At 32.5% G+C, this 13629-nt stretch overlaps 1 protein-coding gene across 6 annotated transcripts in view; it reads left to right on the forward strand.

Moving 5' to 3' along the window:
* Nucleotides 1-13629, forward strand: part of LOC145303403 (semaphorin-1A-like) — a 538996-nt gene that overhangs the window by 454879 nt on the left and 70488 nt on the right. For all 6 annotated transcript variants that reach the window (XM_080144722.1, XM_080144719.1, XM_080144721.1 and 3 more), the window contains 6 exons: nt 2651-2755; nt 3881-3969; nt 5297-5438; nt 7282-7375; nt 8939-9086; nt 11813-11934. In XM_080144722.1, the coding sequence (XP_080000848.1) occupies nt 2651-2755; nt 3881-3969; nt 5297-5438; nt 7282-7375; nt 8939-9086; nt 11813-11934 (700 nt within the window). The remainder of the gene's footprint in view (nt 1-2650; nt 2756-3880; nt 3970-5296; nt 5439-7281; nt 7376-8938; nt 9087-11812; nt 11935-13629) is intronic.

Genomic DNA, 13629 nt, shown 5'->3' on the forward strand with positions numbered 1-13629 from the left:
ACGTAAACACACATATACACTTTATATATATATATATATATATATATACATATATATATATATATATGATACAGAAATATTTTCATTACAACTATAATTCATAAGAACCTTGTTATTCCTAGAAGAATTCTGCCTATTATTCTCGAATATATATGTAGTTCTGCATATTTTCAAGCTCTTAAACTTATTTACACACACACACACACACACACACACACACATACATATATATATATATATATATATATATATATATATACATATATATATGTGTATATATATATTGTGTGTCTGTGCGTGCGTGTGTGTGTGTGTACACTAACATTGGATCCTAATTCCTTAGTTTGCAAACTCCTTCCTTTGTTAGTCAATTAATCTTATATAAGGAGTGCATTATTTGGTGTTAAGTGATTCCAACTATTCATATTCCTTTTTTTTTATCTCTCAATCTTTCCCTCATATTTATATACACATATTTACGTACTATACATTTACTTATTTAAATATCACGTATAAGTACATCTATTTTCATATTTATATATATACTAGCATTTCGGTCCGTCGTTACCCGGGTGTTTGAAGAAAAGAAAAAAAGGTCATTTTTTTATTTGACCCCTATTATGACCCCTTAACATTTATTGTTTTGGGTTCAAATCAAGTTATTAAGGTAGATACCAAGGAATCTATATCTAAAATTTCATGTGTTTAGACCCCAAATTATTGGAGGGATTGGTAGAGTTCTCAAAGGTCAAATAGTTGAACTTTGACCCCTTAACAGACAAATTTCTGGCCTAAAACCGATCATATCGATTTTCCCAAATCTCAGTACCCTGTATATAAAATTTCGAGTTTATAGACTAAGAATTGACAGAGTTATTGCGAATGAAAATGTACACATACACAAACACAGACAGACAGACACACTGACACACTAACACGTTCACTTTTATATATATGTATGTATATATATTTATATGTATATATATGTATGTATATATATATATATATATATATATTTAAATATATTTATATATATACTTTCACACTGATTAAGTAAGCAAATACCTTACCTAACCCGTCATATACATTTTTATTGTTTACTTCAACAATACGCAATATGTGAGATGGCCCAATTAGTAAGTATGAAATATATATATATATATATATATATATATATATATATATATATATATATATATATATATATATACATCTCAATTAAACTACATGGCATACGTATTGTTAGTCGGACGCCAAGTGAAACTTATTTTTGTAAATACATTTTCATATCTGAATATTTTGAGCTCAATAAGCTATTTGCCACAATTAGTAGCCAGCTGAAATCTCCCGAGCTGATATCTGTCTACAAGATATCTGGAATCGCTTCGTCACAGATTTGTCGAAAATTGATAGCGAAGACAGAGCGTAACAAGCAGAGCGCAAAAAATGTCTTTCAACTGATTTGCCATCACCAGAGGCCTTTGATGTGCAACAACAACGTTCTTTCTGGCTGCGTTTGTTGAATGATTCATTTTAAAAAAATGAGACAACGTGCCTCCACCTGCATCCCTTTTGATGAGGGAAGAAGGTTTTTGTTGCCCTTTTTGCTGTCTTTCAGCAGGCTCTGAGCTCCCTTTCAAAAGGTAAGTAAAAATCAAAGAGGACCGAACGAAGATTAACAAAACTTGACAAAATTGACACAAGTTGGGCTATGTAAAGGACGTTCCGAGTCCCAGTGACGTAAACGTGCAGACTATCCTCAGAGGCATATGTGGAACAGCCATGGGAAATGCCTCGACACTGCTTTATAATTGATCTTAGGATATTATATGATGATTTTACTACGCACACACACGCACCCCTCATATATATATATATATATATATATATATATATATATATATATATATATATATATATATATACTAGCATTTCAGCCCGGTGTTGCCCGGGTATTTGGAGGTTATGTTAAGCAAAAAAAAACGGTCATTGTTTCAATTTTGACCCCTATTATGACCCCTTAAAATTTATTATTTTGGGCTCAACTCAAGTTATTAAATTAGATCAATGTCCAACGAACCTACATCTAAAATTTCAAGTGCGTAGACCGAAAATTGCCGGGGGGGGTAGAGTTCTCAAAGGTCAAATCGTTGAATTTTTACACCTAAATCGTCAGGTTTTTGGCCGAAACCCAATCACATTGATTTTCCCAAATCTCAGTAACCTGTATATCAAATTTCGAGTCTGTAGACTTATAATTGACACACTTATTGCGCAGGGAAATGTACACAGACACACACAAATACACACACACAAACACATTCACGTTTATAGATATATAGATATACATGTGCTTATTTATTGGTAATATAGATTGCTATAATAATTTTAAAAAAAACAATTCATCTTGCGATTTTTATCACTGGGATCAATCTATAGTTCGTTTACACCAACATGAAACCAACCTAATATATTTAACATTTGGTGTATCTATCAAATCTATTGAATCTTAGTACATATTTATCTATCAAAGCATACATCAATTAAGCGATCAATATATAAAGTTCACACATGAACTACAAAATATCTGCATTCTTCCATCTATGTTGACATGTGATAACGTTATTCCCTCACTCTATTCATTTTTCAGATCATAAGCTTTTTGCAGCTACAGTAGCAGACACGTCAGGTCGAGATCCATTGATTTTCAGGGGAATGATACGAACAGAACAACACGACTCGAGGTGGCTAAACGGTAGGTTCTTAGATTATTGTATAGAACTTATGAAAGTATATTCTAATGATAAGTATGCGTGTTGTTTATTACGGCGTGATTCTCTATCGTAGAACCGTGAGATTTATGTTTAGAAAAAAAATTGTGAATAAACGATTTACGGTCTCCGTTGAATAACTCATCAAACTGAAGACATTTGGATGAGGAGTAAATTTGGATGTATAAAGACATGATCATTCGAGGACGGATTCGGCACATATGAAGAAATATAGCACCTGATTACTTCAATCATATTTTTACTTTGAGAGAATGGATGTATTATACATATGGCCACGTTACATAAAAAGCAAATGATGAAAAAAAGCAAAACTAATCGTAATAATTCAAAGTGTTCATTGCAAATATATTTACTGGCATTGTATTGTTGTATAATCCACACAGTTTTCACTATGGATCTGCAATATCGCCATTTTCAATACGGATGCCAAATGCATAGAATAAAAATTATAACCAGTCTTGCACAACTTTTCCAAACTATAAACATGGATTCTATGAACAAAGTATCTTTCCTAGCACTCCCTGCCGATGGAATTCTGGTCCTGCTTTCTAGCTGATGACTATATGGTCGTCTTCAAATGAAACGAAAACAGGTTCTTGTTAAGTTGTCCCCTAAAGTAATCAAATTATACAAAATATCCACTAGTAACAATCACTATACTATTTGGCTAATGAATGTCGGACACTCATTAGCCCTCATCCTCGAGTTGCATCCTGATCTTGATAGAAGGTAAAAAATATGCATTTCAAATATACAAATACAGAAGATTAAATAAAACATCAACGCAATTCATGTAAGTAGAAACATTACAAATAAAAAGCACATTGAAATTTAAAAAATGATTAAAAAAAAATCCCACAATATTTTTCTCAAATTAAAAATTCATTCTAGTTATTTAATCATAAAGAAATAAATGAATCATAAACCAGAGATTTATAAATGTCTTTTGCCAAAATTATTTTTACAACTTTGACGAAAGGAGGCTGTCGTATATATGTCTGCAAATTAATTGCATTTTTTAATATAAATGGATAATTTTATTTTTGAAATTAAATATTCTTTTACTGATTTCTGTTTTGTTATTATAGAACCGGATTTCGTAAGCACATTTGATTATGAAGACAAAGTTTATTTTGTCTTCCGAGAAGCAGCCGTCGAAAATATCAATTGTGGAAAGGTATTATAACATGATTTTTACATGTATTTCGCTTTTCTGTAAAAGTTAAGTTATATATATTAAGCTATATCTTAACGTATTGGTGAATATACATTGTTACAAACACATCAGCTAAATTTTCTGACTTATTCAATATTCTGCATAATATAATTAGAAAAGTCGTCTCTACACCACTGAAACTCCGTTCTGTCTTTCCCATACATAACATAACGCCATCCCGATAATATAAAGTTTATTTCCAAGAGTTTGTGTGGAACACGTTACTATTAGACTAATCCTATGTTGATACAAAATTGACACCTCTAAATGCTGTGTAACCAAATATCTGTCATAAACTATCATAATAAATAATAGTTTTTTTTATTAATCCAATACATTACTAATTCTCCCCTAATATACTATATTATGTAACTGACAATTTATATCCTTAACTATACAAATCGTTTTCATATATAATTATCACACAGATAATTTAATCATGATGATTTTTAGATGAGTGATCAGTCAAATATTTTTAACTTTGTTAACACTTTTCCCTCAAGAGGCATTAATGTCGAAATAAAGGTTGAGCTTCGTAAATTGTTTATATTTTTTTAAAAACCATCAAATAAATTTACGTATAACAGCTCTATTTTGTAAAGAGTACTTTCGAAAATAATATTGTTTAAAAGTTTGTGTTTTGTATATATTAAAATCTGTATGAATTTATTCACACACACAGTTGACAAACAGTTAAATTTCGATGACTCCCACGTACCAATTTTTCGATTTACACTCCTTAGCTGCCCTTCTTCCGAGGGACATTCTATTAAAAGGTTTTTCACATGTCGGAATATTATCGTTGAGTATATAGATTGAGAAGTCTCCTGACACACATTGCCTTTTAATAGATAATTATTGGAGAGTTTTAAGCATATTAACAAAATATTATTTTCCCTTTGCTCATTATAATTACTAGTATATTCCTAGACCAACTCCTTAATAGGCAAGTAATCCAGGTATATACTACACTAATTCATCCAACTAATGAGGAATAAAACATTTATGAGTAAAAATAATTTTACAATATTCGACAGACTCCCTCTGAGTAAAAAGTTATCCGATGTAATGGCTGAACAAATAATACCGCAGTACATAATACTATCGTGCCAAAATGACTATTAACAAATTAATGCCATTATATTTAATCAAAGTAATAACATGTGTTTCAGCTTAAAATGAAGAGATAGAAAAGTCAAACTATTAATAAATATATATTACAATGTTTTGCTCTAACTTATAAAGAAGCATTTTCTTAATAATTCTTTTTTCTCTTATTCTGTAACAGGCTGTTTTTTCTCGTATTGCACGAGTTTGCAAGAATGATGAAGGTGGCAAGAGATCTCTGGTCGGGACTTGGACTTCTTTCTATAAGGCAAGGCTTAATTGCTCCATTCCGGGAGAGTTCCCCTTCTACTTCAATGAAGTTGGTAAGTATCGAAACGATTAATAAGACAAATGTAAATGTATGAATCGTGTAAAATTCTGCTTTGTAAAAACGTTCACCATGTATTGGTGCAAGTAATTATACAAGCATAATCTACAAAACTAATTTACTCTATCTCCAATTAGTTGACGGGGTTCATAATGTACAACGCTGAAGATATGTCAGTGAACTCTTTGTATCGCTATATTCCCCGTTCCCTCTAAGATCTTTACATAATGGCAGAATTCGAAAACATTCGGGAGTATTATGACTTCTTTCTTGTCATTACTCTCCTGCGCTTTTGAATTAAGGAAACAACTTGTAATATCTCAAGTAAAATGTGTCTTGATCTTGAGATCAGTCTGTTCCCAGTGATGTAATCATAATTTGAGTGCTTTAAATATGAGGAACCTTATCTATATTTCAAATATTATGAGATAGATGGAGCCAAACAGAATGTATTTTTTATGTATTTATATCTGATAGGAGATAGACAAAGATTATTCAAAAATGCGACAGTAAAACCTTTAGCTGAAATGTCAGTGGGAAATAAAATATGTTTCCAGCCATTAACTACAAATTCATGCAAATGATCTCGTAGATTTTAAATCTGTCGAACTTGTGTATCTGTGCGGAGTCAACATTTTTCTTAAAGCATACCTATAAAGTACAATGTCTATAGTAATAAAGTACGCCATTATCACGTTGACAAACGTTGACAAACCGGTTCTCGTCAGATCACCGAAGTTAAACAACAATGAGCATGGCTATTACAAAATGGCTGTCCATTTATGAATTCTAAGCGCTGCATGTGATTTCTGTTTATCTCGTCATTGTTTCTAGTCGTCCCGCATCCCCACTTGCCACTAATATTTAACAATGTCGACTCAGGAAAGGAAATGTGTGGTTGAATATTCTGCAACCCTTGCCACAAAAATTCCACATGCAGGCACCCTTACAGTGGGTATACATAGTCTGTCAAGACTGGAAGATACAACATATATATAGCAAAAATACAAAATGGCAATATCCGGACGCTGATAAATTAACGTTATTTCAGTTGACAATAGGCACTAACACTGTAAGGTTAATGCAACATATCACTCGGTACTGACATAAAAAATGCTTATTTTAATATAAAAAATTGAACTAATTTCCTTTGTATAACGAAATGAAGTGTGTATTTTGCTAACTAATATAGATACGATACAGCATATATTCTCACATTCCAAGTGTAATTTAATTTATGATTCAAAAATGCAATGTCTAAAAAGACTAATTTATATGTATTTTTAGAAAAATGTGTTATTAAATGGATGTATAAAGGAAAAACATTTGCATCCTTCACGTAGATGCAAAGCCAAGAGTTTTAGAAAACACTCCCATTGCTGAAGCAATAAAGCATATGATTCAAATTCTAATGAGAAATCGATAGTGAATTCATTTGCATTTGCAAAAAATGATCTTCAGTAAAAGATACATTAAAAATGCGAGAATGAGGAAATTCTTAAGTAGTCACTTCTAGTGAAAAGTTTGGAATTCGATAATCCAAGCTAGATTTATTTATACAAGATTTCATAATAATTTTAGAAAATTTATATTAATGAAATGCATGACTTAATTTAAAAGTAAGTATTTGCACATCATATATATCAATAAAGTTAGAAAGTTTAGCAAAAGTATTATTTTATTATTCAGCAATTTATAACTAATATCCATGTAAATTGTCGAAACCAAAATGTTATAGTAAGTTGTATTGAATTAATATTATTAAATTAACCTACGTTAAATGGTAGATTTTTTAACTACATGCTATTAATTCATTTCCCGTTGTATCTATTTTTCAGTTCATTCTACTGGTGTCCTTAAAGGAAATCACATCTCATCAGTAGATAAACATGCAGCCTCGGACATCTTCTATGCGATCTTTAACACCCCGGAGTAAGTGTTCATTCGATTCTAATTTTTCATCGTGATCAGTTTTCTGGTGTAATCTCTATCGAACATTCTGTCTTACCAATATCTAACTTAGTATATGTTTGTATTGGACAAAAAATGTACACAATATTTGTCATACTCTGCTTAAATAAGTAAACAAAGTTTGCCTATTCAATCCAACAATCTAAAAATTTTGAACTGATTATCAGCACATATTTTTAAACTTACACTTGCCGGTATTGTTCTAAAAAGCATTGACATATTAGTACATACAAGAACATTATTGCTTCCAATCGACTTCGCTAAAGTTGTAAATTTATGTTATTTGCCACATTAATTTCTTAATTGTCTGAAATACTAGAAAACGGATACTTTAATTGCATTTAGGTAATTTAAAGTATAATTACAAACAGCTCTTTTCCCCCGGATAGCCATGACTAATATATTCGTACCTGAGAGCTTTTCCTTCAGCTCCTCGGTTTCACAGGCACAGACAACATGAACTGGAACAAATAAATCCGTGATGTTTTTGGAGAACCAACACATTGTTGTCTAAGCCTCAAAATAGACAAAGAATAAGAAAGAACATCAACTTTCTTGTTTTTTTGGACAACGACATTTCTTTCCACATTGTCTCCTTACTGATATGGCGTCCCTCACGTAATCCTGCTCATCAACCTCATCCACGTGATCAGGAACTTTATCATTGTCTCCTACGTGATCTCTTTTTCAACGTCATATTTTTCCCAAACGGTTACGTCATTGCAAATGCAATTGCATACGCGCGTCGGCGCTATGTTTCACATTGAAGGCATTGCAAAGGCTGCTGGGTTTTTCCCATGTCTGTTTCTTGTATTTATACAACACCACTCATTGCCCATGTATGGAGAATTGTTGTCACATTTAGGTTGGTGCACCTAACACTATTTTTTCCTCTTCGACTCGGTCCAAGTATGAGTCTGCAATCTAATCAGACGCGAACAATCAAATAAATTTCAACCTCTACTTAATCACCGCCATGTTGCATACTTGTGCATGTTTGACAATTGTTTAATTGAATCTTTTCTGATGAATTCATCGCAAATGTACCCCTCGATGTATTTACTCAAACAAAGCCAGTTAGTATAATCTCACCCATTCACTGTAGATATTCTTAGATGATGTAAAACCCTCTACTATAATAGCTTTTTTTCTTTCACACTGCTTGACTTTAAAATTTTGATCAAGAGTTTCTTATTCGCTGACTGTTTTTAATTGCTGAAGTTTAAATGTAATGTAAACCGACATCTTACTCATCTTCCTGCATAATCTCATGAAAACCTGTTCTAAAATATTAGCCTCTTATATCTATATGACAATATGCTTTGTTTGGAGTGAACACAAATAAAAAAAAAAAGCTCGTAGTTAAAAGCAATTCCATTTTTCATACAAAAATATGCATTCAATATATAATATTTTCTAATATCGACAATAATGATTGACTCATTTAGTTGTCTTATGAATAGAATATCTTTTCCAGTAATAATTAAATCATTTATTGACTTATTTTTTTATTTGTCTTTCCAGGAATAGCATCCCAGCATCAGCAATTTGTGCGTTCTCCATGGGAGATGTCAATAAAACATTTAAGAGCCGTTTCAAGGGTCAGGAGAGTTCAGTCCATAACTGGTTGGCTGTTCACGAGAAGGAAACGCCAGTCCCACACCCAGAAGGGGTAAGTATGATAGTATTTTCCGGTCTTGTTTATCGTATTTATTGCACCCCTTTAAGGAAATACTCAATTACGCTCGGGTAGAGAAAAGAAGACTTTCTTAATAAGATACGCATTGATTAAAAAGGAAACACATAAATACCTGTCTTGAAGATGGCATTTCCTTTGACTATTGCCTTGTTGATGGAAGTAAAGTCGATAATGATTATTTAAAAGTGAAATGCATGAAAAAATTGTGTATATTGAACTTGAAGATGAACATGTTTTATTCCACTGGAAAGCATGCCTGCGCTACTGAATTTCACAGGTAGAATTTCTAGGACAAATGTTTTATTTATGGAATCTGCGTTCATATTTAGATACAAATAAAGAGTATGGACATTGTTGATAATGCGTGAAGCTAGAGGAGTACTTTTGTGAGAGTTTGGTAGAGTGACTATAGATTGCCATGAAAATAACGATAAAGAAGAAAGACGCAAAACCTCTCTTTCGTGGGAAAGGGGTTGCAGGGTGGAGAAGAGCGCGTCACCAATCAAGTTTCGAAGTTGGTTTTGAAGTCCCTCAAGACATCATAGATTGTGCTGAGAAACTCTTGCTTTTATTAGAAGTGGATATAATACTCTATTATGGGGGGGGGGAGATTTCGCCACGTATAAGATACTTTCTGGAGCGGTATAATGATGTAACTATTCGTCAACCAACATAGGCAATAGATTTTAGATGTCTTCTTAATCACGTAAAGTGAAAATGTTGGTCCCAGAACGTGTGTTATCTTTGTGCTGAGAGCAATTCATTACTACCAATTTTTCAGGACACACCATATGCTTCTCATGATACAGACAATTCATTAGTCTGTACTTAGATACATTAAACCATTGTTATTGCTTTTAAATACTTCGCAACCTAACAAGGATATCCAAGGGGTTGTGAAGAAAGTATTTTTAGATATCAATTTTGAAACCTCGTAAAAGTGGGTGCTTTATCTAGTTGCAGTTTTCTGTCTAGCTTAAATATTGTCACGACCATACGCTGTGGTAGCATTAGGGTACTTGATAACTGTGGCGCATCTATAATATATATGGGAATGTTATCCATATAATTTTCGGTATTTGGATCAACAATAAGAAAGTAAATGTGAAAAGTTTGATGAAATATTCTAGGCAAAGTGTTTGGTAATGTAGGTGCAGAGAAAATACGTCAGAATGGTCGGAAGAGGAGAGACACATTGGTTCAGAATATTGTTTGTTATTTGACAAAATTCATTACAACTAAGACCCTGTTCTTCTATTTTAGATATGATGTATTAGTATAAAGCTCTCTTGCGAATTTCATAACCTCTTAAAGAGATTGATGGCAGTTCTAAAGACAACATCTATTACGTCTAAAGCAATTGAAGTAGTAGTTGCTAGGAGCATGGCAACAGCACATTTAGCGGTGCACCCTGGCTTGCTCTCCGATTTCTTTTGATATTTGATGCAGGGTATATAGTTGTCTATGCCTACGAGTAGTTCCGATATGAACCCCCAAATCAGTCGTACTGTTCGATGGAGAGTATACTGTTCGATGGAGAGAACTGCAGACTATCAAGAGAGTTATATGGTTCAATCTCAAGCTTGAGAAAGGTGCTTATCTAATCACACTGATGAGTTCTGATACAATGAAACAGCAGTGTATGTGGAGTGAATATATATATATATATATATATATATATATATATATATATATATATATATATATATATATATAGCTATTCGAAGGCTATGAAAATGACACTAACAATAGAAAAGTGATTTTCTGTCGAAGTCTTGCTCGTGTGTAATGTGAATGATACAAGGAATGTGTATACTGTGAATTCGAGATGCCGGCTGCAAAGTTAGTCTTAGAGGAAGCTTAAATCTGAATATTATAGGAGAAATGTTCTAAACAGAAATATTCGATTTTATTGCGAAACCGTAGAAAAAGATGAGACTTGCAGGTTAGTAGGTGATGTTTCCTTTCAGTTCGCAGTAATGTATTTGAAAATTTGTCCAAGATATAAAATTGAATTTTTGTATATGTGATGATGTTGTTGCAAGTCCTTCTGCGCACTGGTCCTGGATATCACCTTAAACTATATCCGATGGTGAGGCCCCAGCTTGCGGGCCCTGGGGAGTGTGGAGCCACCCTTTAATTGCTATTGCTTCCAGGTCCAATCTGACCCAGAGTGGTAGTACCTGTTAGGGTCCCAACTATGGGTTAAATAGAAACCGACTTGCGAAAAACAAATATATTCTATTAAAAAAATTTCTTAAAAATCACCAGATTCGGCATTAAATAACCTGAAAAGGGTTGATATGCCGTAAAACAAAAACAACAAACAAACAAACCTTCTGCACACACTTTGATAAAACACGAAGATAAAAAATTTGGGAAATAAATAAAGAAATACACCAGACAGATAGATAGAGAGAAAAAGTTATAGAGAAGAGACGAATAATGGAAAGTTGTTTAATATATTTTTAATTATTTGCCAACACTATTTTTCATCAGAGCAACGCAAGATAAGACATATCAAATATACATTCACATTAAGACTCAGGTTTAAACGTTAAATTGAATAAGTAAAGCTGTTATAATAAAAAAAATATGTGAAAATCCAGATGTTCATCGTTACGTTGTTGTTGTTGTTGTTGTTGTTGTTGTTGTTCAACGATATTTTCATTTGTTTTGTTTTTTTCCTGTTCTCCCAGTGTCAATCGAACTCGAAAAATATTCCTGACCAAACCCTTAATTTCATCAAGTCTCATCCACTCATGAATGATGCAGTCCCGAGCCTGGGCCACCAACCTATCCTCGTAAACGGTGGATTTAAGTAAGTATTTTCTTTTAACATTCAATTTTAATTCATGTTTTTTTCAGCATATTTTCTAAGTGTTAACGCGTGTATTCTAATGACCAATACGGACTGATATTCTTTAAAGTCCTTCATGTAGTTTCTTTGTTAACGACGAATATGCTGTAATTAAAGGAAAAACTCTAGCAAAAAAAAATACTTTAAAAATATCTTGTAAATATAGGCAATGATCCAAATGTAAGAAATATACAAACGATTGCCCTACAAGGGACAGTTAGAATAATAGAAAAAAGATCTAGCGTATGGAATATGTGAGCTAGAAGGTGGATGTCTGGGGTTCAGTAGAATACCTCTTTCTCAGATAAAACAAAATGATGAGAAAATTGTAAAATAACCAATAAACGTTTTTGTAGTTTAGAACCAAGTATTTGCAATATAATTAGGTGACCATCTAAAGAATATTTAAAACAATTATTTATCCACCTCATATAACTGGTAAAATGTAAAGAAATTATATTTATGATCGAAAACATAATAACATCAAGAGGAAAACCTAATATTTTTATTGAATAATACAGAGTTCGATCTACAATAGTGTATTTACTATTTTCTATACGTGTATGACATATTCAAATACGGATTAAAATAGTTCAGGGCATCTCTTAGAATTTAGGTTGATACAATTAGTACAAGAATAAATGTAATTAATGAAAAAATACTATTGCAAACTAGATTGTGACTGACAAACAAATGGGAACGAACAGACCTAGCGACAAACACGCCAACAAACGTATCTACCGATCGACGCAGCGATATGAGCCCGTGAATAATAAAGAAAAACGAACTCCGCAGATATCGACGCTGCGAAATAAACACTCGAATCAATAAACAGGTTTCAATCGAAACCTCCTCTTCGATAATCCAGAAGATCTCTCATACAGTTGATACATTGGTGTTTTTGTGTGCATTTTCCGAATCTAAGAATAGAAAGAAGCAAAGAAGCAAATGGAAAAAAGAAAAAAGAATGGAAAGCAAGTTCTTTGCCTCGGGATCGATGCCAAAAGAGATTATCGAAATCCCCCGCGCCTTGATCAATCAAATCGTCTTCTAGAGGCCTCTTATTTGAAGATGCCAAGATGAATCTAGTTCCCAACCAACTCAAAACCATAGCTTTTCCGGAATAGATAGTCACACACGCACATACCCACACACACACGACCCCGCCCCCATATATATATATATATATATATATATATATATATATATATATATATATATATATATATATATATATATATATACCTAAAATGGAATTCTCTAACTAAGCTGCACAGAAAATCGAGGCAATATTAAATATTGGCCTGGTAATTCACTTCTACAAAAACTAAAATAATTTCTTTCTAGCATAGTTTGAATGAGTATATGCTTGTATTACTATTAAACTGTTCACATATATTGAGCACTATTCAAATAAACTTGAAAAAAATGTATGTATCACTTTTGAATAACCACCACTTAACCACTAACTACTATGATAAATAACACCCTACTTAAGAACATATATTAAACACTCATCAACCTAACATTCACAGGCAACACGAACTAGAACAAGTACATTGAAGATGCTGCAAGGGCTGTTGCAAAGAAAGTGGGTTCCTTCTTTCGTACTAGAAAATCACTTACACTAGAGCATTGCCTATTTTTACAAAGACC

Source organism: Euprymna scolopes, chromosome 19 (genome assembly GCF_053919585.1).
Source record: "Euprymna scolopes isolate OS-2025 chromosome 19, ASM5391958v1, whole genome shotgun sequence".
NCBI classification, from domain to species: domain Eukaryota; kingdom Metazoa; phylum Mollusca; class Cephalopoda; order Sepiida; family Sepiolidae; genus Euprymna; species Euprymna scolopes.